We start from the raw sequence: 25712 nt of genomic DNA on the forward strand, positions 1-25712 counted from the left end.
TGTTGTTTTTATTTCTTATGTTTTTCCATTGAAGTTACTGTTTTTAGGTACCTGATTATTTCCTCACCATTTCTCACCTGTGATTCAGGTGATGATGTGTACCAGCTTCAGGTGATGATGTGTGCAGTGCGTCAGGTGATGATGTGTACCACCTGCAGTGTTCTTCACCACCTCCTTCTTTTCCTCATCCTCATGTTCTTCACAGGTGAGTGTGATCTCAGTGTCACTGCTCACACTGGACTCAGTTGGTCCCTCTGACAGTCTTACACACGTCTATTAAACAGGGTTTAGGATTCATTTCATTCACTTTCAGGAGTTAATTTGTGTTCAGAGCATCAATGTGAAAATTCTTACTGCAGAGATTTTGTTACTTTGACACGATCCTGAATGTCATAGCATCATTAAATTAAATGTAATAAGGTTTTATTATATTATATTTATTATATTTTTATATTAAACCTAATATATCAAGTCTATATGCAAATACAGGACAAATAACAGCAGCGTATTGGTCAGCAGGGGAAAGGGGGCAGATGTCAGGCCATGTCAGGATGGAGTCTTTAAAGTCAAGTCAACAAGCTTTTATTGTCATTACAAGAGAAGAGAGGAAAGTATCTGTGGCCGAGTCCAAGGGTAGTGAGGAAAAAGACTCAGGATCAGGAAGGGAAGAAAGAGTGCCAGAAGCTACAGAAGAAGGGGAGACAGAGTGAAGGTTGCGGCGGGTAAGAGCGAGGGGGTGAGAGGTAGTTTTAGGTAGGGTAGGGAGAGTGATGGTGAAGGATACCAGGTGAGGATCAGAGACGTGTAGTGGGGTAGCAGTCACGTCTGTAGCTGGAGAAGGACGGGTGAAAACCAGGTCCAGGACATTGCCTCAATACAAACACTGCTGTCTCTGGTGTTCATGTACTAGCAATAGTTTGGCTAAAAAATGTAAATAGCACCATATTGTATCCCGAGAGGCCGTTGGGCGCTACTGCTGCGCCGCCATCTTGGTGTGTTAGTTTATAGTTAATACTCTAGATTTATTGATGAGACTGAAAATTCAGAACATTGCGGTTCCTTATGTTTTGTTGCTCCACAATGTTCTGTTAAAGAGCATCATGGTCCGAGCCAGACTTCATCTGGAATTATTATTATAACAACAAACTATTTTAGAATTAGCTCGTTCATCCAGCAGGGTCTCTATAGGTCATCATACAGACCAGGAAATGCAGGAGGCGGCACAGAGAACGTAGGCAAAAGTAGGGATGTTGAGCAGGACTACAGGAAAGGCTAAAGAGAGCAGCACATAAACCTGCACTGCCCAGCATCCTCTTCACAAACTCCTAATAAACGAAACAGATAAACTGGAGCTGATCATGTTGGGGGGAAAAACAGTGAAATTCTTCCTTAATTTCATTAAACATTTGTACAATGACAGTAAAATAATTCTATTTTATTAACAGCAGAACCTGAATTTGTTTGCTAAAATATTGTGTTGTGCTGCTGAGTGTCAGAATTGGAAAAGTGTTCATAAACTGTATTATTAATGAAGAACCTCAGAATTTAACTGTAAGCTTGTTAAATTCTTACTTGCAAAGTAACTGAAATACGTAATTTATATAGCTTTAATATAGCTTTAACAACGTTAGATAGTTACATCTAAGCTGGTTAAATATGTTCCTCAGTAGGAACATATTTAACCAGCTTAGATGTAACTATCTAACGTTGTTCAGATAACAGTTATAACACTTATAGAGTCTGTTTGTGCAGCACAAGGACTTTCAGTGCTATGACATGTACAGTATTTAACAGAAGCCCTTATCCATGACAATGTCTTTAATGTTGTACTCATAAAACATTGAGTCTTGAGGTTGTGATCTTCAGGAGGTCTGTATGCCTTTGTGTTCTGTTGAATATAAACACTGGGAGTTCCTCACAGATGTGTTTGTGCCTGATCAATGCAGGTTAGAGCAGCACTTACAGTCATTTATCCCCCGTCAGGATGCTGAGCCTCAGGAATTTCTATAGTTCACAACAACATCACAACTGCTCCGACTATGCTTTGTTCGTTTTTGTTTATTTTTTCCATTTCTTTTACTTCTTTCTCTTTTCACCACGGACACTGTGACAGACAAACACTTATTACTATTGGTTTACAATTCACTCACCTGTCGCTGTTTTTAAACCCGAACTCGTTCTGGCTGTGTGAGATCCTGTGGAGTAACAAAGAATGTGACCGAAGTGATATCTGTGAGGGGAAACAAGTCGGCATCAGGAACCTGTTGATGGTACATCATGCTCCTCTGCCTAGCAGCCTGTAAGACGATGTCCAGTCTCGGTTAAATGAGCTTGATGACATCAGGGCCAGGGTTAAATTCCAGAGGAACATTCATAACTGCAACCTCCTCTGTTTCACTCAGATAAGGCTGAACCCAGTAGTTATTTTTTGCACAGGACTGTGTAATGATTCAGTGGCCCAATTTTTTGTTCAATAGTAAAAATTTCTAATTTTACCTCTTCTCAGTGGAAGAAACCATAAACAATTAAGAATGCATGTTTTTTTTTCAAAAATTAACAATGCATAAAAGCCAATGTTATTAGTCATATTACCAAGACTGTAATAAAGGTAAAAAAAAACAAAAACATTTTTTATAAAAAAAATTTCTAATTTTACTTAGAAAGCATAAACAAGTAAGAATGCATGGTTCTTTCATGTCATGGCCATGTAATGAATAAACATGGTTATAATGGGAGTCAATGGGGAAAAAACAGCCCTGATATGTAAATGAGGGAGAAATAATTAAATTTAAAGCTACACAAAAACTAACAATGCATAAAAGCCAGTGTTATTAGTCATCTTTGACTAATAGAAAACAGTCATTTCCAAGACTGTAATAAAAGGTAAAAAAAAATCTAGTTCACTTTTTTATATTAAAAATAAATAATTTTGTGCGTATTTTTATGCAAATTTGTAACATCACCTCATTAATTAGTAAATAAATATTTATTAGTTTTGATTAGAACTGAGGTTTATTAACAGATTTGTTTAATTGAATCATATGTACATGTATATATTTGTACATGTATGTATACAGTATATGTACATGTATGTATACAGTATCTGCTTCTCTCTTTCAGTTCCTGTATCAGCTGTCACTACTGTAAAGGTGGAGTTTAATCAGACTGCTGCTCTACCCTGTAATCGGACGTGTTCTCATGAGGCCACATGGTCTCTGTTCTATAACCAGACCTATATACCTGTAGTGGCTCGGTGTAATCAGACATCCTGCAGTTCAGCAGAAGGATTTAACATCTCCCATGATCGGTATCTGAAGGGAGATCTGACCCTCACCATCACTGCAGCTGATTACAGTAAGAGGAACATGTACACGTGTCAGTGTGATGGCAAAGACGTTAAAGAAGTGTGTCTCAGAATCGAGTGTAAGTGTCTTTACTGCTCTATAGTTTATAAACTCTCACTGATTTAGGTTTAATGTGTTATATTTACATCCAGTTAAAATTCAGTCTGGTGTTTTTTTCTCCTCAGCCATCAATTCATCAGTTCAGGTGAATCCTGGTGAAGATCTACAGCTGAATTTGCACATATCAGACCAAGTGGAGGTGATCTTTAAACACACAGATTCAGCAGATCCACATGGTGTACAGATCTGCAGTGTGTATAAAAGATCACTAAACTGTACAGCTGAATACAGACAGAGAACATCACTAAATAACACACTTCTTACACTGAGAGAAGTAAAGAGGACTGATGATGGAGTTTACATCATCAGAGACACGGAGTATAACGAGAACCTTCATATTTACTTAGTAACAGTAAGAGGTACGTATTCAGTGTGATTTGTGTCAGTGTGTAAAATTCAACAGTCTGATATTGGTCAGAAATCATCGTGAACGTTCAGTTAATATAATAAAATAAAACTTAAAGTTGCTCTGAAACTCGACCGTATGAGAACCTGTCATTAAATTCTACATTTTCTACACACAGGTTTGTTTACTAGTAAATAAATTCTCCTGCAGATGATTTACAAATAAATAAATGTTTAAAACTAACACTGTAAATGAGGACCAGTGGGTGTGTTATTGGTGTACAGTTAATCACACTCACTGGCACATGTGTGTGTTAAGTCACTAATAAACAGTGTGTGTGTGTGTGTGTGTGTGTGTGTGTGTGTGTGTGTGTGTGTGTGTGTGGAGTACAGATCAGAACAAAGATCAGGAGTCTGCTCTACCAGTGTGGGAGATCTTCCTGATGGTGGTGGTGTTGGTGCTTCTGGTTGCTCCACTAATTGTGATAATCCCGTACCTGTGGAAAAAATATCACAGTAACCGAAGAGATGATGTAAGTAACAGAGACCTGCAGCACTGTGACATCAGAGATCACATGACTGTGTGCTGTAATAAAATCCACATCACCCTGATTAGACATCACTCAGTTACTACATGGACACTTCCACAGAACAAATATGATGATCAGCTACATACATTGACAAAATTGTTGGTACCCTTCAGTCAATGAAAGAAAAACTCACAATGGTCACAGAAAAAACTTTCAAACAGTCACACATTGCTTTTCAACCATGCTTCAATTGAATTATTTAAAAAGATAAACTCATGGAACAGGCCTAGACAAAAATGATGGTACCCCTAGAAAAGACTGAAAATAATGTGACCAAAGGGACATGTTCATTCAAGCTGTGTCCACTAATTAGCATCACAGGTGTCTACAATCTTGTAATCAGTCAGTGGGCCTATATATAGGGCTCCAGGTAGTCACTGTGTTGTCTGGTGACATGGTGTGTACCACACTCAACATGGACCAGAGGACGTGAAGGAAAGAGTTGTCTCAGGAGATTAGAAAGAAAATTATAGACAAGCATGATAAAGGTAAAGGCTATAAGACCATCTCCAAGCAGCTAGATGTTCCTGTGACTACAGTTGCACATATTATTCAGAAATTTAAGATCCATGGGACTGTAGCCAACCTTCCTGGACGTGGCCGCAGGAGGAAAATTGATGACAAATCAAAGAGACGGATAATATGAATGGTAACAAAAGAGCCCAGAAAGACTTCTAAAGAGATCCAAAGTGAACTTCATGCTCAAGGAACATCAGTGTCAGATCACACCATCCGTCGTTGTTTGAGCCAAAGTGGACTACATGGGAGACGACAAGGAGGACACAAATCATAAAAAAGCTAGACTGGAATTTGCCAAACTACATGTTGACAAGCCACAAAGCTTCTGGGAGAATGTCCTGTAGACATGAGACAAAAATGGAACTTTTTCCCAAGGCACATCAGCTCTATGTTCACAGACGGAAAAATGAAGCATATCAAGAAAAGAACACTGTCCCTACTGTGAAACATGGAGGAGGCTCTGTTATGTTCTGGGGCTGCTTTGCTGCATCTGGCACAGGGTGTCTTGAATCTGTGCAGGGTAGAATGAAATCTGAAGACTATCAAGGGATTCTAGAGAGAAATGTGCTGGCCAGTGTCAGGAAGCTTGGTCTCAGTCGCAGGTCATGGGTCTTGCAACTGGACAATGACCCAAAACACAGCTAATAACACCCAAGAATGGCTAAGAGGAAAACATTGGACTATTCTAAAGTGGCCTTCTATGAGCCCTGACCTCAATCCTATTGAGCATCTTTGGAAGGAGCTGAAACATGTCGTCTGGAAAAGACACCCTTCAAACTGGAAACAACTGGAGCAGTTTAATCATGATTCCATGAGTTTATTTTTTTTAAATAATTCCGTTGAAGCATGGTTGAGAAGCAATGTCTGACTTTCATTGGTTAACATTCATAGAATTTTTATTTATTATTACTTTTGTCAGATTAAAGTTTTTTTCTGTGACCATTGTGAGTTTTTCTTTCATTGACCGAAGGGTACCAACAATTTTGTCCACTTGTGTATTATTATTCTTCTTCTTCTTCTTCTTATTATTATTATTATTATTATAATATGTTTAATTTATATAGTGCCTTTCCCAACTAAATAAGTCTTCCAGTCTCATACTGAGAACTAAATCCATTTGGTTCTTTATAAATAAAGACTTTGTCCTGAATTTATTTATTTATTTATTTATTTTTTTTTTCCATCAGCCTTTGAGGAGTAAGATGTGATTAATTTACTCAGCTTTATTATTTACAGCTAGTGATTAGTATTAATATATAATGTAATAATGCATATATACATATTATTTCTTCTATATTGTACAGAGGCCCAGGAATGGAGCAGGAGAACATCAGAGCTCTAATGGCACAATAAAAATGAACCTAATGGAGAACCAAAGAATGCTAAGACAGAGTGAGAATGAAAGTGACGTAACAGTAATGTAGTAACAGAGGGAAGAGACTTGTAACTACATACAGCATGATGCTGGAACAATGAGATCAAAACTCAAATGGGAGCACAGGAATAAATGACATGTATCTGGATCTACAGCTTTCTCCGTCCCTTTGTGCTTCACAACAACTGATGACTATGACCTGACTACAGAATCTGCTGCAATCCTCACACAAGTTGTCAGGTCTAGACCTGACTACTGCAGCTCTCTTTTGGAATCAGACCCTGGTTTAGATGTCCACACCTACACACCACATCAGGCCTTCAAACTCATTCAAACTCCCTTCTCTGGGATCTGCTTCAGTCCTGGTTCCTCAGAAGTGTGATGTGTCCACCTTCTCTATGAACAGAACCTTTTTCACAAGTGAACCTCCTCCAAGAACAGAATCTGTTCAGAAGGCATCAATATCACGTATCTCTCTGCACTGACAGTTATTATTTCCAGGTGCTATGTTTAATTATAGTCAGAAGAACTGCAGTATTGATTTGCAGTGATATTTATTATAAGGGGATGAGTGGAGCCAAACCACAGCAGCAACAGAACTACAGCTGAATTACAGCTGCTTTTCTGTGTTGGGACAAGAGCTGTGTTTTAACTCATGACTGACCTGGACAGCAAACCAAAATGATGGTTGGAGAAGGGGACAATCTTGGAGAAGTTGCTTTATATAAGGACATTCGCTAAATAAAATGACTTTAAATGTCTGCTGTAAAACAGCAAAAAAATTTAATTGATTCATGTTTACAGCTAAAGCGCTGCTGCTGTACAGCAAGACACACCACTGGATGTATGTTACATTAATATTAGAGAGTTCGTAAGACCTAAAAAACTGACATTCACTGAAGGTACCATTACACCTGGGCCAGTACACCTGCAAACACTAACTTAGTAATACAGGTGGAAAAAATTGCCAGTTCAGTTCTATAATGGATATAAAAAAGTCTACACACATCCTTGCTACTGAAGTACCTATGCTGCACTTGCCTTGTCTCCACAGAGATGTTTGCAACATCTCCACTCACTGTGTAAGGCATCACAACCAATCGAGATCTTGTTTGACCCTGGTTAAATGGCACAATCCCTACTCTCAGACTGGCCTGTAGAAAAGTTTAATTTTCTATGAAATCCTAAGGGATTAATTTCAGAGAACTGTGAGCATCACTAGGTCTAAGAATTAGTGTTGATCAGGAGTCTAATGGCTTGTGAATAGAAGCATTCTCCTTGATGTTATTCCCCACATTTTGTAAAGCAGATTTTTTATGTGGTTGAAACTAGTCTTCTAATAATTATTAAATGCCTTGAAATTGGTTTTGTTCCTGATCGTCTGAAACATACGGAAGCGTATTGCATTCACTTGAGTAAAAAAAAAATCTACTGTTTTTCTGAATTAACGACTTAATTTTTCAGGAAAAAAAATTTTTGCTCTGTTTTTCTGAATTAACGACTTACTTATCTCAAAATTATGAGATAATTTTTCAGGAAAAAAAAATTTTTTTTCTCTGTTTTTCTGAATTAACGACTTAATGTGGATTGCATGGAAGTAAATATGTCCCGCCTTTCAAGTTTAATCCGGTTGTTTTATTTTACTTTGGGTTTGAGACATTGGGAGATACTGCTGTCTTTAAGTAATATAAATGGTGTTGTTATTAGTGCATCAACTTTGCGCAGACACCTCAAGACTTTGCGCCTGTTCAGACGAAAAGAACATTCTGATCTGCTTGACGTTGCTGTGTTTCAATGCTGTGTTTGCTGTATTTCAGTTGCTGTGTTTGCTGTGCCTGGATTCCGGCACCTCAGTTGCACTGGATGGAGATCCAGTATTTTCAACAATTGCCTGATTGTCTCTTGTGTCACCACATAGCTCCTGAATGCATTTCAGATGCATCATCTTATATCCGTGAAGCATACCATATCGGTTCAACTGATTAAACTTGAAAGGCGGGACATGTTTACTTCCATGCAATCCACATTAAGTCGTTAATTCAGAAAAACAGAGCAAAAATCTTTTTTTTCCTGAAAAATTATCTCATAATTTTGAGATAAGTAAGTCGTTAATTCAGAAAAACAGAGCAAAAAAAATTTTTTCCTGAAAAATTAAGTCGTTAATTCAGAAAAACAGAGTAGATTTTTTTTTTACTCAAGTGAATGCAATACGCTTCCGTAGAAACAAGATGCAGCTCATCCTCTTTTTAAAAGGCCAATTATTTATCTAAATTTAGACCTAATTCCAACTGCTCTTTTATTTTAAAATAAAAGTGAAAACAACAGAAAACTACAAAGTGTCTTAAATGAAAATAAGAGATTGTAAGAAAACAGTCGTGTTTGAGCCTTCTGAAGCTCGTAGAACCCTAAATCTGAAATTTGGTGACTTTCTGGTAGTCTTAATTAATAGTGCTCTTAAATTTGACAAACAGATTAGTTCTTTTGTCAAATCTAGTTCTTATTTCCTTATGAGGAAAAGGTGGATTTTACATCACAAAAACTGCCAATTTAATAGGGATGTGTAGACTTTTATATGCATCGACTTTTATATGATGTTTGTATGATGTTTTTCAGTTCTTTTTTATTGTTCAGTCTTGAAAAGGTGCTCTGAAGTCAGATTCTCATATTCACAAATGATGTGAATGTAAAAATGTATGAATGTAAAAATTAAAATATCTTGTCAGACTTTATTTTAGTCACTTTATCCCCATTTGTCCCCATCAGATTTGGACAACCATCCGTTGTAGCACCTGCCACTTTGTCCAGTTACAGTCCATGCATTTACCTGCTTTAGGGATGCATTAACACATCCCTCCCAACAGTCGCTGTGCATCAGTCAGGTTTCTCTGTGTGTTTTTGTCATGTTGTGGAGATTAAAGCTGTAATCCTTAACCTTAACACAATCAAAGTAATGTAAACTTTGTTAGTGTGGTAACGTAAACCTGAGGTGATTATTAATGTAAACTTTGTTAGTGTGGTAACGTAAACCTGAGGTGATTATTAATATAAACCAAGTTAGTGAGGTAACGTAAACCTGAGGTGATTATTAATATAAACCAAGTAAGTGAGGTAACATAAATCTGAGGTGATTATTAACATAAACTAAGTTAGTGAGGTAAAGTAAATCTGAGGCGATAATTAATATAAACTAAGTTAGTGAGGTAAAGTAAATCTGAGGCGATTATTAATATAATATAAATTAATATAAAGGCCCATTTTAGACAAAATATCAAAACAGTGACTTTGTTAAGATTATCTCAGAAAATGCGGGAAAGTCCATCTGAAATGTTTATACGTGTAACATTAATTTGTATCACTTTGTGCTGCTATAAGAAAAGAACATAAAATCTTTCATATTTTAATATTTTATTTTGAATTATATTAAAATATGAATTATAAATTGAACAAATAAACAAAAAACAGGATTAAATTAAAAACAAATTATTTTTATAAACACACATTTTATTTTTTATATTTTACATATTTCGTGGTACATGGTCAATGGTGCCACAGGAAAAATGTACTCTTGTATATGAAATTATATGATGTGCAACTGAGTATCAGAATATCATTCAGTGTGTTCATTATATCACTGATAGATGTTTGAGCAATCTAGTTTAAAAAAAAACCCAAAACAAACAGATTTACAAAATTGTATAAAAATTACTTGAAGTTCTATGAACAAAGCCTAAGGTTTAAGGTTTAACCTTAAAAGAGCCGTTGTGTGAACGTATATCTGTCGAAGCGGTACACAGTGCGAGTCTCAGGACGTGCAGTACTGAGGTGGATCACCAATCGGACAGTCGACCCCTCCTGGATGTTGTAGTCTGACAGGGTTCGATTGTCCTTCAGATATGGTGGTCTTTACGATCCTGGCTGGACAGGGAGGATGAAGACGTCGCTGAACTGGGTTTTCACAGATATTTCCATTGGTATCTATATGGAAAAATAATAATAATTAAAATTAGACACTACGTTACCAAAAAAGCAGCACATTAAGCTTATGTAAGTGTTTGTTTACTAGTGACTACAACAAATATAAATATCATTTCCTCTGAGGAAAAAAATGACTTACATTCCACCAAAATTGAATTTGAAATTGGCGCTTGGTTCACGTGCCCTACTTTTATACACTCTGTTTTCGCTCGCCTTCTCTGTTTATGCCCATGCTGTCATGCATTCATTCATTCTGTCACACATTCAACCACTCACTCACTCACTCACTCACTCACTCACTCACCCACTCACACATTCGCCCACCCACTCCTTTGCTCATTTAAGGTATGAGTGGGAGCTGTGGCCTGACTGGTTACGGTGGAGTTCTGAGCAGGAGCTGTTTAAGTTAGTTAAATATTTGTACTTTCATTTCTTTTGAGAAATCACCTTCTTTTCTCTTGACCCATCCGACATAATGGCCAGAGGAGCTTGGGCGGCACACAAACACACACCATCTTCATATTTCACTTCTTTTGGAGCTTCGATCTTCCTATTGATCTGTGGAACAGAAATGAGGAGCATTGTAACTACTGACTTCAGAACACACAAGGAGAGGATAAATGAGTGGCTGAAACCTTACCTTCTGCTGCTGTTCCTCCAGCTTTCTGTCCTCCAATTAGTTAAACTTGGACCTGTTAGGGTTAGGGTGATTCCAGGTCACAGTTTCCATCATCACTGATCTGCTATATAAAGAAGAAGCAGAAGGAGAAGGTGGAGGGTGTTAGTAGTGGTGGGTGATTGTAGTGTTGTGAGAGATGTTGCTCTCACACCCATCTTCAGCAAGTGTTGAGAGACTCATCAGAGATTACATCTGCTCTGTGCTGCCTGCCTCACTGGATCCACAACAGTTTGCATATCGTAGAAACCACTCTACAGATGATGCTATTGCTTTCACCCTACACACTGCTCTCTCCCACCTGGAAAATAAGAACACCTATGTGAGAATGCTGTTTGTGGACTACAGCTCAGCATTTAACACCACAGTGCCTGCCACACTGGTGCTCATCAGGGCTGTGTCCTCAGCCCACTCCTGTACTCCCTGTACACACACGGCCACACCCAGCTCCAACGTCATTGTCAAATTCGCTGATGACACAAAGGTGATAGGCCTGATCACCGACAGCGATGAGACGGCCTACAGAGAAGAGGTGAGCACCCTGACTAAATGGTGTCAGGAGAACCACCTCTCACTCAACATTGACAGAGCAGAGAACACAAACCCATCACCATCGACAAGACACCTGTGGAGCGGGTGAGCAGCTTTAAGTTCCTTGGTGTTAACATCAGCGAGGATCTCACCTGGTCCATACAAACTGATGCAGTGCTGAAGAAGGCACATCAACGCCTCTTCTTCCTGAGACAGCTGAGGAAGTTTGGAATGAGCTCCAGCATCCTCAGAACATGCTACCCCTGCACCATAGAGAGCATCCTGACGGGCTGCATCACTGCCTGGTTTGGAAACAACACCGCTGGCAAAAGTAAAGCTCTGAAAAGGGCCGTGCGAACTGCCAGCCACATTGTTGGAGGTGAGTTTCCCTCCCTCCAGGACATCTACACCAGGCGGTGTATAAGAAAAGCCCGGAGGATCATCAGTGACTCCAGCCACCCGTCCCACAGACTGCTCTCTCTGGTTCCCTCAGGAAGACGTCTCCACAGCATCCGATCCCACACTAGCCGACTGAGGGATAGCTTTTTCCCTCAGGCTATCAGACTAATTAACAGTCAAAACTAATACACCCTACAGCATACTTCCACAATATAGCATGCCACACACTGCACTTTAGCTAACAGTTCAACACTGGACTATACACTCACACTGCATTTATAAACACTGGACTACTACTGAATACATACACACTGCATTTAATACAATATACAATAATCTATCTGTATAACTCAATACCATACGATGTACACCCATGACACTTATGTACCTGTACAATCTGTTGCACCTTATAATTTTTTATATATAATATATTTACGTATATTTACACACACACACACACACACACACACACACACACACACACACATATATACATACAAGTACATACTGCATATAATGTGTAGTGCTACTGTAATTATGCTCAATAGTACACTGTGTGTACTGACTTTATGTATGAGCAAACATTTTGAACATTTTCACCTGACAATTCATTATCTGTATAATTATTTCATATATATCACTGTAATATTGTTCAATGTGTCACTGGTAGTAGGAGAGAAAGAGAGAGAGAGAGAGAGAGAGAGAGAGAGAGAGAGAGAGAGAGAGAGAGTGTAAAGATTTCACAGTAAGATAAAACGTTTCCCCAGGACCATCGTGCTACATAAAACAACATAGAGCAACACAGAGCTGAGACTGAAACCTAAGTTGTCCTAGCTACATAAAGTACATAGTGTGCACTTACTGCAAACAGTGCAAGACAAAAGACAGCGCAGACAGACAGGTCAATACACTACAGGACATAAAATAGCGCCGACTAGTGTGCAGTCTGTAATTGACCATTGAACAAATAAGCAGATGGAAACAATAAGTGGTTTATTGTGAACATACAATAGCAGCAGTTGATGGCAGCATTTTAATAGAGATGTGATTTGAATAGAACAGTTCTATACAGAAGACTCACTAGCCATCTACTGGTTAAAGTCTAGTAATGAACATGAAGACTTTAAGAGTGTATAATCAAATGTGACAGGATGTGCTATTACTACATTCCAACTAGTACAGTTGTATCACACAAACCTAACTTTACTTGATATGTGCCTGGGTGTGGATGTTGGGGTTGTATGTTACTTACTGACAGCTGCCCCTAAGATAGCTGCTAATGCCTTGTGTATGTTTGCCTGTGTAATTGTAAAAGGCCATGATCTCATTTTATAAAAACAACTAGAAAAAGAATGACAGCTATTTTCATTCATTCTTACTTTTGTAATGTTAGATCAGTCTTACATGTTTTCAGATTAATGACACAGATTTATGCAAATTCATGCCCAATACATGTTTATCTAATTAATGTTTAGTCTGATTTTTCCTTAGATAGTCACTCACATTGTGTTTAGTGGACATAAAAAAGAGGTCATGTGCATTGATTACTTATAGACATAGTTTGCTTTATAAATGAAACATTTTAAGAAAATATCAGCAATAATTGTTGATTCCGTGTGGAAGCAAAATGTCATTATTCTCCTATATGTTCATTGTCTTATAGACAGCTTATAGAATTATAATTTTATAGATATTTTCCCTTTCCTACTCATATAAACTCCATCTTAGGTCTATTTTTGACAGTTCAAAAAGCACTTTACATCGTACTGTGTATGATTGTGTACATTCATTTATTCATTCATTCATCTTCTACCGCTTATCCGAACTACCTCGGGTCACGGGGAGCCTGTGCCTATCTCAGGCGTCATTGGGCATCAAGGCAGGATACACCCTGGACGGAGTGCCAACCCATCACAGGGCACACACACACACTCTCATTCACTCACGCAATCACACACTAGGGAGAATTTTCCAGTGATGGCAATCAACCTACCATGCATGTCTTTAGACTGGGGAAGGAAACCGGAGTACCCGGAGGAAACCCCCGAGGCACAGGGAGAACATGCAAACTCCTCACACACAAGGCGGAGGCTGGAATCGAACCCCGACCCTGGAGGTGTGAGGCAAACGTGCTAACCACTAAGCCACCGTGCCCCCCCTTCAAAATAGCTTCAAAATATTAGATTTTTATTCAGACAAAAACAACAACAACTGAAGAGTATCTTTAGCAATAGTCTTACCTGATGTAGCAAGGACCATTCTAAATAATTCCTGCTAATTGCTGTCAGTCTTGGATGAATATTAATTTGAACACAAGATGAATAGCATTGTTATATCCAGAAAAAAGCCTAATCATCACATTAATATTACTATATATTTATTAATGAGTTGTCTACGTTCATAGTTCTCTTCATGCACTTTTACCCTTGCATAATACAGGACAGGTCAGCATTCAGAAGACTCCAGTTGGGAAACGTCACTTCCGTAAAGCCAATAATAGCCGGTGAAATTGTCTTTATGTGCAAATATAACGTAGTTATACACCAAGTCCACATATTATGAACAATATGAAGGTTTTAATCCCTTGTACACTATAACTGTACTCTAACCTGCTGTGACACGCTGCTCCGACCAAAAAGATACTACACCTGAAGTCATTTATACTGACGTACGTGTCCCTCAATGACACTTGTTTTGGGATTGTGTAGAAAACCTTCCACACTATTATTACCTAACTGGGTTAGTATTGAAAACACAAGATCAGCTATCAGAGTTGGTCTTACCTTGAACGCAGGTGTCCTTCCAAGTCCCTCGGTCCTCTTCAAGTTCTTCTCCCTAATCTATTGTTTGTATCTTTAGATGAAGGAGTCAGACTTAGACCTTCTTGTGTTTTCAGGATCCTCACAATGGGAGGCCTTGTTTTTATTAAAAGCAGTGTAATACAGATAAATGTGTGTAATATATGTAAAGGAAAATTACTAATAAAATCTGCTTCAAATAATCAAACAATTCTAGCGTAAGTAGAAGAAAATAAAATTACAAACCAAGAAACAGTCTCCAAGTTAAAAAAAATAAAAACAAACTCAAAAGTTATTGGTCACATACACGTACATACAGGGTACGACATGCAGTCACATGCTTTTTACAACTGTCCGGTATATAAGCATAAAAAAAGGAATACAATTTAGGATAAAAAAATAAACCAAAACCAAAAGATAGATAAATAAAAAAGTATCAACTATATAAAAAACTATATAAAATATGAAAATATAAGTGAAAAAATAATGTATATACATAAATATACATATATAAATATAATTAGTTCTTCAGGTTTTTGCCGCTGCTGATTATGTGTTTTTATGCCGACTGTGTGTTTTTTATACTGCTGACACAAAACCTTGTGATTTCACATCAAGCTTTCAATGTTACTCTCTATCTTGACATTTAAACATGCTACTGAACATTACATCATTTCTTGAGCATACAAACGATGACGTAAGTTGGTATAAAAGGTAAAGAAAACTTATCGTTCTATAAAATGAAAAAGAAAACTTAGAACAATTCAATAATCTTCTTTCAGCAAGATGATGGATCTTTATCCAACTGTCTAGGTACAGTGTCTGTTCCTCCTGTTGTTGTATCAGCTTCCTTCTGGATCTCTTCTTCACAGTTTTAATCAGATACATTCACTTTCTTTATTTCATACAACAGTGTCCCCATTTCCTTTAGTTTATTTTCCATAACTTCCTTCTTCCTTGCTTTGTGTCTTTGTTGTCTTTTATTTGTTTTTTCTGGTTTTGCTGAATGAATTTCACTTTGTTTCTTTATTGTATTGGATGAGATTGTCACATAAGGATAACCAGATGTTGGTGCTATGGCAGTTACTCCACTCTTAACATTTCTATCAACACACCGTGAGGGTTAATAAAGCACTAAAGTAATGCAGACTCAGAAGGAAGTCGTAAACTTGTACACATTATATACACTCTCTACTACTCTGGAGTTGCCTGCGGTGAGAGGCGGCGGGCTGGTGTGGGCTTGCTCATAGCCCCCCAGCTCAGCAGCCATGTGTTAGAGTTCACCCCGGTGAACGAGAGGGTCGTTTCCCTGCGCCTTCGGGTCGGGGACAGGTCTCTCACTGTTATTTGTGCTTACGGGCCAAATGGCAGTGTAGAGTACCCGACCTTCTTGGCGTCTCTGGGAGGGGTGCTGGAAATTGCTCCGACCGGGGACTCCATCGTTCTACTGGGGGACTTCAATGCTCACGTGGGCAGCGACAGTGACACCTAGAGGGGCGTGATTGGGAGGAACGGCCCCCCCGACCTGAACCCGAGTGGTGTTCTGTTATTGGACTTCTGTGCTAGTCACAGTTTGTCCATAACGAACACCATGTTCAAGCATAAGGGTGTCCATCAGTACACATGTCATTAGGACACCCTAGGTCAGAGGCCGATGATCGACTTTGTGGTTGTTTCATCTGACCTCCGGCCGTATGTCTTGGACACTCGGGTAAAGAGAGGGGCGGAGCTGTCAACTGATCACCACCTGGTGGTGAGTTGGATCCGATGGCCGGGGAGGAAGTTGGACAGACTTGGCAGACCCAAACGTACTGTGAGGGTCCGCTGGGAACGTTTGGCAGAGTCTCCGGTCAGAGAGATCTTCAACTCCCACCTCCGGCAGAGCTTCAACCAGATCCCGAGGGAGGTTGGAGACTTTGAGTCTGAGTGGACCATGTTCTCCACCTCCATTGTCGACGCGGCCGCTCGGAGCTGTGGCCGTAAGGTCTCCGGTGCCTGTCGTGGCGGCAATTCCAGAACCCGGTGGTGGACATCGGAAGTAAGGGATGCCGTCAAGCTGAAGAAGGAGTCCTATCGAGCCTGGTTGGCTCGGGGGACTCCGGAGGCAGCTGATAGGTACCGGAGGGCCAAGCGAGCTTCAGCCCGGGTGGTTGCAGAGGCAAAAACTCGGGTCTGGGAGGAGTTCGGTGAGGCCATGGATAAGGACTATCGGTTGGCCTCGAAGAAATTCTGGCAAACTGTCCGGCGCCTCAGGAAGGGGAATCAGTGCCCCGCTCACACTGTTTACAGTGGGAGTGGGAATCTGCTGACTTCGACTGGGGACATTCTCGGACGGTGGAAGGAGTACTTCGAGGATCTCCTCAACCCCACCGACATGTCTTCCACTGAGAAAGCAGAGGCAGAGGGCTCAGTTGAGGACTCATCGATCCCCCAAGCTGAGGTCACTGAGGTGGTTGAGAAGATCCTCAGTGGCAAGGCACCGGGGGTGGATGAGATCCGCCCTGAGTACCTCAAGTCTCTGGATGTTGTGGGGCTGTCTTGGTTGACACGCCTCTGCAACATTGTCTGGCGGCTGTGGACAGTGCCTCTGGACTGGCAGACTGGGGTGGTGGTCCCTCTGTTTAAGAAGGGGGACCGGAGGGTGTGTTCCAACTACAAGGGGATCACACTCCTCAGCCTCCCCGGAAAAGTCTATGCCAGGGTACTGGAGAGGAGAATTCGGCCGATAGTCGAACCTCGGATTCAGGAGGAACAATGCGAGTCGTGGAACACTGGACCATCTCTATACCCTCACCAGGTTGCTGGAGGGTTCATGGGAGTTTGCCCAACCAGTCCACATGTGCTTTGTGGATCTGGAGAAGGCATTCGACTGTGTCCCTCGTGGTTATCTGTGGGGGGTGCTCTGGGAGTATGGGGTCCGGGGAGCTCTGCTAAGGGCTTCTAAGCAGGAGTTTGGTTCACATTGCCGGCAGTAAGTCAGACTTGTTCCCGGTGCATGTTGAACTCCGGCAGGGCTGCCCTTTGTCACCGGTCCTGTTCATTATTTATATGGACAGGATTTCTAGGTGCAGTCGGGGGCCGGAGGGAGTCCGTTTTGGGGACCACGGGATTTCGTCTCTGCTTTTTGCAGATGATGTTGTCCTGTTGGCTTCTTCAAATCAGGACCTTCAGCGTGCACTGGGACGGTTTGCAGCCGAGTGCGAAGCGGCGGGGATGAGAATCAGCACCTCCAAGTCCGAGGCCATGGTTCTCAGCCAGAAAAGGGTGGTTTGCCCCCTTCAGGTTGGTGGAAAGCTCCTGCCTCAAGTGGAGGAGTTTAAGTATCTTGGGGTCTTGTTCACGAGTGAGGGAAGGATGGAGCGGGAGATCGACAGGCGGATCAGTGTATCTTCTGCAGTGATGCGGTCGATATACCGGTCTGTTGTGGTGAAGAAAGAGCTGAGCTGCAAGGCGAAGCTCTCTATTTACCAGTCGATCTATGTTCCTACCCTCACCTATGGTCATGAGCTTTGGGTCATGACCGAAAGGACAAGATCCCGGATACAGGCGGCCGAAATGAGTTTCCTCCGCAGGGTGGCTGGGCGCTCCCTTAGAGATAGGGTGAGGAGCTCAGTCACTCGGGAGGAGCTCAGAGTAGAGCCGCTGCTCCTCCACATTGAGAGGAGTCTGAGGTGGCTCGGGCATCTGTTCCGGATGCCTCCAGGACGCCTCCCTGGGGAGGTGTTCCGGGCATGTCCAACCGGGAGGAGGCCCCGGGGAGGACCTAGGACACGCTGGAGGGACTATGTCTCTCGGCTGGCCTGGGAACGCCCCGGTATTCCCCCGGAGGAGCTGGAGGAAGTGTCTGGGGAGAGGGAAGTCTGGGTGTCCCTGCTCAGACTGCTGCCCCCGCGACCTGGCCCCAGATAAGCGGTAGAAGATGGATGGATGGATGGATGGACATTATATACACAAATAAAAGTAGTAATAACACTCGGTCAGCCAAATACAGACACTTTAACACACTTTGTCAGTGGTTATTTACTCTATATATTAGCCTTAAAACTCGCAGGAGACAAACAACAAACCTCCCACACCGATCTGCAGTTCTAAACTCCACCCCTTTATCCCATCATAATTATAAGTGGGAATAAGTGGGAAAAGATTTTACACACACACTGGTTCAGGTGTTTGGTGTGGACCTGAGTACAGGTGGTGTGTTCACATACGTCCAAACACATCCAAACTAAAGAGAAAGTTCGATTTGTTAACCGTATAAACGATTCTTGATCATGATTTGTATTTATTATAAAATCTATCATCAAATATAAACATTGTAAATAAAGGATATTAGAAAGAACATCAGAAATAAACAAAGTCAAACTTTTTACCTTTAAATGAGTGACACTGTATATACACAAGTATTAGCTTTAGATGGATCAACATACAGACAGATTTGTTTGTTAAATCTAAAACACTGACTACACACATAGCAGGAAATCTAACCCAGCTTGTAGGTAAAAATCTAACACAACACTACTGTGTGTTACACTAAAGGATTTGTGTAGGTGGGCTTCAGGTGGCTATAAGTGACATGGTACTTCCTGAAGAGTGTAGTGTATATTGTATAATACACAGTGAGGAACTAGCTTTGAACAGCACAACCTCCCCAAACCTAGCAAGGTAAGTGAGACGCCCGACTCCAGAGTTTTTCTGGAGGCTTTTACCACTGGCAGCAGCCTCAGAAGAAATTCATCTGATGAATGATATTTATTAAAATCGCCTCTAATTCACCTCTGTAACTCAGTTATAAAACTCAACTTAAGCTGAATACAAGACCATATTCAATACAATAAAGAAAATCCACCTCCACTCTTTCCAGTATGGTACCATTCAGTATTTTGTTCCCAGTCCAATAAGAGCTCAAGTGATATCAGACCTCAGAGTCTGTAAACCTTTAGCCCAATGTGTAATATTTTATCAGTACATAATGATGAACAGAGAACAAAACCAGTCTGTTATTAACGTTGTACAACAAAAATATAGATTCACTACAGCTGCTTATAAATACAAACACAGTCCACAGCTTAAAATCTCCAAAATCCACAGAAAGTTTCCAAAGAACGAAACCTGACGTCTCTTCAACAGTAACGGTGATAAACCTGACCGACCGTCACGTTCAACCGTCTTTGTGTTCACCGTCTGTTTTTACCACATCCACCATCTTCTGATGCAATGAACCAGACAAAAAACTGTGTCTATAAGTCAACCACAACAGATTAACAACAATCACGACCCAAGAACAAGAATGTGATCGGTCATTAACAGTTTGGTGTCTTTGTCGAGCTCCAAGTAGAACAAAACAGGACTTTTTAATAACAGCGGTCACGACACTACACTCACCTGTGACACATTATTCAACCTCTCTCTTTTTACCTGCTTGTACACTTGATAAGCAAAGAAAAAAGAACCCCATCAAAATAAAAGTCTCCATATAAAAAGTCACATTTAAACTCCATCCTCTACAAACAGTTCAGTGTTAAAGAAAGAAAATCTTCATCACACATCTGAGTTAGCTGCCTAGCTTGTTTCTAACATAATAAGAAGATAAAGCTGAACATTTTCCCACTTCGTCTGTCCAATGTGTCGAGGTCCAAAATGATGATTGATGTTTTATTTACCACGAGCTCAGTCCTTGGTAAAGTTTAGCAGTAGTGCAGACTGAAGGAGACTTTTGTTTTTCCTTCGTATTGGGTTAAATTTTTAAAAAGCATTTATGTTTTATTTTTATTAGAAAGAACAATTGAGTAAAAAGCCATGACAGAGTGAATCTCCCCACAACACTGTGTCACACACAACAACAGATGAGGAACTTCAACATAAAGAGATACTTGAAAGACATCAGAGTGTTTTAATATTTACTTTTTATATTTTCTATCCATATTGATCCCATTTTGTCAGTCTGATGTTTTTCTCATCTGTGAGAGTTTTGTTAAATGTCACTTTCAAAATAAACAGAAAAGAAAAAGTCTTTCACTGCTGTTTAGTTCAGAAATGTCTTTAGTTCTTAAATGCATGCAGTTATTTTGTAGAGATATTTTACATAAATTTTAGAGAACACTTAATTTTTCATGATTCATATATAAAAGCTATAAAATGACTCATATGATGTTATAAGATTTTGTCCATGTGGCCCAGCCCTCAGTTCAGATATAACATGTTAGTGTAAAAAGTGAAACAATCTTCTGTAAAAGTACCAGAGGTTTGTTTAAAGATGATTAGAGGAACTATTAACTAACATTAATCCAAACAGTGCAGTTCAGTGTTACATTAAAATAATAAACCATGCAGTAATACAGTTATAAATAAAAATACTCACACAGCTTTTCTGGAGGCTTTGACCACTGGCAGCAGCCTCAGAAGACCTTCATGTGATGGATCATATTTCCTCAAATTAAACACATCCAGCTCCTGTTCTGAGGTCAGTAACACAAACACCAGAGCTGACCACTGAGCCAGAGAGAGTCTGGTGTCACTGAGACGACTGTTACCCCCTCTGTTCAGGTAAGTTTGTACTTCCTGCACTAGAGAATGATCATTCAGTTCATTCAGACAGTGGAACAGATTGATGGATTTCTCTGGAGATGGATTCTTCCTGATCTTCTCCTTGATGTACTTCACTGTTTCCTGTTTGCTGTGAGATCTGATTTCTGTCTGTGGCATTAAGCCTCGTAAAAGTGTTTGATTGGTCTCCAGTGAGAGACCCAGAAGGAAGCGGAGGAACAGGTCCAGGTGTCCATTCTCACTCTGTAAGGCCTTGTCCACTGAACTCCTGAGGAGATCAGACAGGTTTGGATTTCTGAAGAAATTAAAAAGTCCAGTGCTTTGCCCCACCAGCACATTTGTATTTCTTAAAATAAAGCAGAAAAATACATATAAAGCAGCCAGAAACTCCTGAACACTCAGATGTATGAAGCTGAACACCTTCCCCAGGTGAAGCCCAAACTCCTCTCTGAAGATCTGGGTACACACTCCTGAGTACACTGACACTTCTCTGACATCAATGCCACACTCTCTCAGGTCTTCCTCATAGAAGATCAGGTTTCCTTTCTCCAGCTGGTGGAAAGCCAGTTTTCCCAGTGCCATGATACTCTTTCTGGTCTGCTGAGGATCAGGGTCACATTTCTGATGGTACTTTTGGTCCTTGTGTTTGAGCTGAAAGATCAGGAAGTGTGTGTACATTTGAGTCAGAGTCTTGGGGATCTCTCCACGCTCTGCTTCACCCAACATTCTCTCTAGAACAGTGGCTGAGATCCAGCAGAAGACTGGGATGTGGCACATGATGTAGAGGCTTCTTGAAGACTTCAGGTGTGTGATGATTTCATTGGTCAGTCTCTGATCACTGATCCTCTTCCTGAAGTACTCCTCTTTCTGAGGATCACTGAAGCCTCGTACCTCTGTTACCTGGTCTACACACTCAGGAGGGATCTGATTCGCTGCTCCTGGTCTTGTGGTTATCCAGAGGAGAGCAGAGGGAAGCAGATTCCCCTTGATGAGGTTCGTCAACAGCACATCCACTGAGGCTGACTCTGTCACATCACACAATATCTCATTCTTCTGGAAATTTAGAGGAAGTCGACACTCATCTAGACCATCAAAGATCAACACCACTTTATAGGAGTCACAATCTATTGATTCTAATTTTCTTATTTCTGGGAATAAGTGATGAAGAAGTTTCATCAGACTGAGATTTTGCTGCTTCATCAGATTCAGCTCTCTAAAGGGAAATGGAAACATGAAGGTGACGTCCTGATTTACTTCTCCTTCAGCCCAGTCCAGAATGAACTTCTGCACAGAGACTGTTTTTCCAATTCCAGCAACTCCTTTAGTCAGCACAGTTCTGATGGACTTGTCTTTAAAGAGCTCATTACATTTGATGGGTTTCTCCTGTGTTGCTGGTCTCCTGGACGCTGCCTCAATCTGTCTCACCTCATGTTCATTATTGACGTCTCCACTCCAACCCTCTGTGATGTAGAGCTCAGTGTAGATCTCATTCAGAAGTGCTGAGCTTCCATGCTGTGAGATTCCTTCATTAATTCTTTTAAACTTCTCTCTCAGATTGGACTTCAACTTTGTCTGATACAAAGAGACGAGTTCTAATAAACAAAGTAATATCTAGTTTAGTAATAAATAGTTATAATGCAAAATCATACAAACACTGCTATTAATTCCTGACTGATGTACTAAATATTATTGAAGCTGGACCATGAACAGATACAACATGATATTAAAATTAAATTTAAAACTTAAATTTAATATCTAAAACTATTTCCTCTCTCTAAAGTGAAGCTGATGGAATAAAGTCATGACTCAGAGCTCTTACTGTTGTGCAGTGTGTTAACGAGATCTGTGTGGTTCATGTTCTTCAGGATGTGCAGTGTGATCTTCAGCGCTCCCTCTGTGACACTGTGCAGATCCTCCTCATCCTCCACCTCCCTCTCAGTGCATGCTGGGTAATCTGGACTCAGGAGCTTCCTAAACCTCTTCAGCTCATTCTTTATCAGAGTGATGACTTTGTGTTCCAGCTCCTGGTTAGAAACACACAGGAACAGATCTAAATATTATCATGTTACACAGTGAGAGAGGCTTTTATTTTATCAAAAGAAGAAAAGTCTATTTTTATTATCACATTTAAAACTCATACAACTGATTACCCTTAATGCTGCTGCACATCAAGACATGACAAGGGATCACAACACACACATTACACACTTTAAAAACAACACACACCTTGAATATAGAGTCCAGCTGTTTTGTGCTGATGTTTGATTTTTGTGGTCTGTGAACAAACAAAACCCATCATGTAATATGGACTATATGTATTCATAGCTGCACAAATCACACACTAATAAATACAGACACAGATATTTAACACTATCCTCTTAACACAATACACTGATTTCAGGATTTCCTAACTGACACCAACATGTTTAGAAACAAATGTTTGAATAAATGAATAAAATCTTTATATTGTCATTAATGTCCCAGGTGTAAATGTTCTTCTGTAGCACCACAGACCCTCCAGCTCAGGGACTGCAGACTGAACTGAACTCTTAAAGCACTTTTCCTCACTGCCAGTCCGAGAGCTGCAGCACTGCACAGTTTAGTGTTTTACTGCTTCAACACCTGATAAAGCTCATGAAGGGCTTCATAATGAGACGAGTGAGTTTGATCAGGTGGAACACTGCTGTAAAACACCTCACTATACTGACCTCACATCAGTAGAACTGTCTCTGTCTCTGAAGGTAATTGGAAGTTCCATTGACTGGTCACTCTTCATGGACACACAGCTGGGTTCTGGTGAGTCTGATCTCTTTCCCTCCATCATTCTAGAACAGAAATATCAGCAATAATTAATACTCAGGACTGTTAAACAATGTGTTCATCATTAAACACCAATAATTCCATCTTTTTAATTCAGATCCAGTCTGTACACTTATTCAAACAGGAGACAGGCCTCATAAGTCAGGAATTACACTGATATCAGGAGTCCCAATCACAGCTAACTGACTCAGCTGGGTCTTAAAGCCTGTAGAGTTCACTGACACAAAGCTATGCTGCTCTTATGCTCCACATTACACAGTCCTTTTTACTCTTCTCTCAGTGAATGATTTGTCTAAACTGTTCTTAGATCAGATCAGTGATATATTCACTGCTATTAAACACCTTAAAGCAAAGTTGAGTTCCTGTGTTAACTAGTGAGTGTTTAGAGATACAGATGTGTTCCCATGAGACGGTGTGTATTTATTGCTGGTGAATGTAAAAGTAAGTCACCTCTCGTCTTTCTTTAAGTCCTGTTTTCCAGACACACTCATGTTGGAGGTCGTGTCTCCTTCTCCAGATTACAGCAGGACACACGTTTACTTCACTCCAACATCGGTGTGTTAAATTAAACCCTGAATCAGCACAGAGTTCACTTACAGGAAATAGTCACGCTATCAAGTTATAAAACAACCTGTGTACATTAAAGCTTCAGTACAAACCCACAAAACTCTTCTGCATCTAGTGTCACTTCAGTGTGTTTATATATTACAATATGGATTTCTTCCAAATTGGTTAATATACAATAACATCTGTATTTTTTTTTAGATTTGTTAGATTATTCATGTTTAATAGAGGATGGTGGTAGAATATTATTATTATTTTATTTTTTATTTTTTCAATCTTTTGACAGAATTGAACACCTTTATATTTTACAGTATCTACAATATTTTGGCTTTGATGAAAAATGTATTAATATAATTAAATATATAGCTAACTTTAGCCAACTTATTTCATTACACACAACTGAGTTCCAAGCAGTGTATAATGAAAATAATGAACATTTAAAACCATTACATGTTCTGTGTAGATCCTTTGCAATTCACAACTATCAGATGATACAACCTTATTTTTAAAGGATTCTATCCAAATACCTAATACCCTTAATGCTGTAGTTTTTGTTATTTATTTAGTATTTAATATGTATTATTATTATTATTATTATTATTATTATTATTATTATTATTCCTAAATGTGACCACACGGTGGCGGTCCACATCCATCCACAACACAATTATTCTTTGTTTATCAGAATCTGGTTTATTGCCAGGTACTGTAGTGTTTACATGTACAGAAATTTGCCTTGGTGTTTTTATTATCATTGAACTATTAATCACTATTAATCTTTGTGTATTCCTTCTTAACCTTTGGTAACAAACATAGAAAAACATTGAAAAAAGACTTCTTTCATTATGTATCCTTCTTTAGATCTTCTTCTTCTTCTTTCGGCTTTTCCCTTCAGGGGTCGCCACAGCGAATCATCTCTCTCCACCTAACCCTATCTTCTGCATCCTCAACACTTGCACCCACTAGCTTCAAATCCTCATTAATTACATCCATATACCTCCTCTTTGGCCTTCCTCTTTGCCTCCTGCCTGGCAGCTCCATGTCCAACATTCTCCTACCAATATACTCACTCTCCCTCCTCTGAACATGTCCAAACCATCTTAATCTCGCCTC

General features: G+C 39.9%; 2 protein-coding genes across 6 annotated transcripts in view; one reads left to right on the top strand and one right to left on the bottom strand.

Annotated features, from left to right (window-relative positions):
• The window catches only part of LOC132849194 (uncharacterized), a 73832-nt gene that overhangs the window by 5311 nt on the left and 42809 nt on the right, over window positions 1-25712 (top strand). The window contains exons 2-6 of one of the 2 annotated variants that reach the window (XM_060875454.1): window positions 89-205; window positions 3121-3423; window positions 3530-3823; window positions 4203-4342; window positions 6223-7768. In XM_060875454.1, the coding sequence (XP_060731437.1) occupies window positions 115-205; window positions 3121-3423; window positions 3530-3823; window positions 4203-4342; window positions 6223-6342 (948 nt within the window). In that variant the 5' untranslated portion in view covers window positions 89-114 and the 3' untranslated portion in view covers window positions 6343-7768. Of the gene's footprint in view, window positions 1-88; window positions 206-3120; window positions 3424-3529; window positions 3824-4202; window positions 4343-6222; window positions 7769-25712 lie in introns of those variants that run through there. The other variant, XM_060875455.1, reaches the window with a different exon arrangement.
• Window positions 20750-25712, bottom strand: part of LOC132849173 (NLR family CARD domain-containing protein 3-like) — a 116011-nt gene continuing 111048 nt past the window's right edge. The window contains exons 1-5 of one of the 4 annotated variants that reach the window (XM_060875420.1): window positions 24486-24733; window positions 23924-24040; window positions 23442-23490; window positions 23035-23239; window positions 20753-22807 (exon numbers count right to left, since the gene is read on the bottom strand). In XM_060875420.1, coding sequence (XP_060731403.1) covers window positions 21027-22807; window positions 23035-23239; window positions 23442-23490; window positions 23924-24040; window positions 24486-24526 — 2193 coding nt within the window. In that variant the 5' untranslated portion in view covers window positions 24527-24733 and the 3' untranslated portion in view covers window positions 20753-21026. Of the gene's footprint in view, window positions 22808-23034; window positions 23240-23441; window positions 23491-23923; window positions 24041-24485; window positions 24734-25712 lie in introns of those variants that run through there. The other 3 variants (XM_060875419.1, XM_060875421.1, XM_060875422.1) reach the window with 3 other exon arrangements.

The sequence above is a fragment of the Tachysurus vachellii genome, chromosome 7, assembly GCF_030014155.1.
Source record: "Tachysurus vachellii isolate PV-2020 chromosome 7, HZAU_Pvac_v1, whole genome shotgun sequence".
Lineage (NCBI taxonomy): Eukaryota > Metazoa > Chordata > Actinopteri > Siluriformes > Bagridae > Tachysurus > Tachysurus vachellii.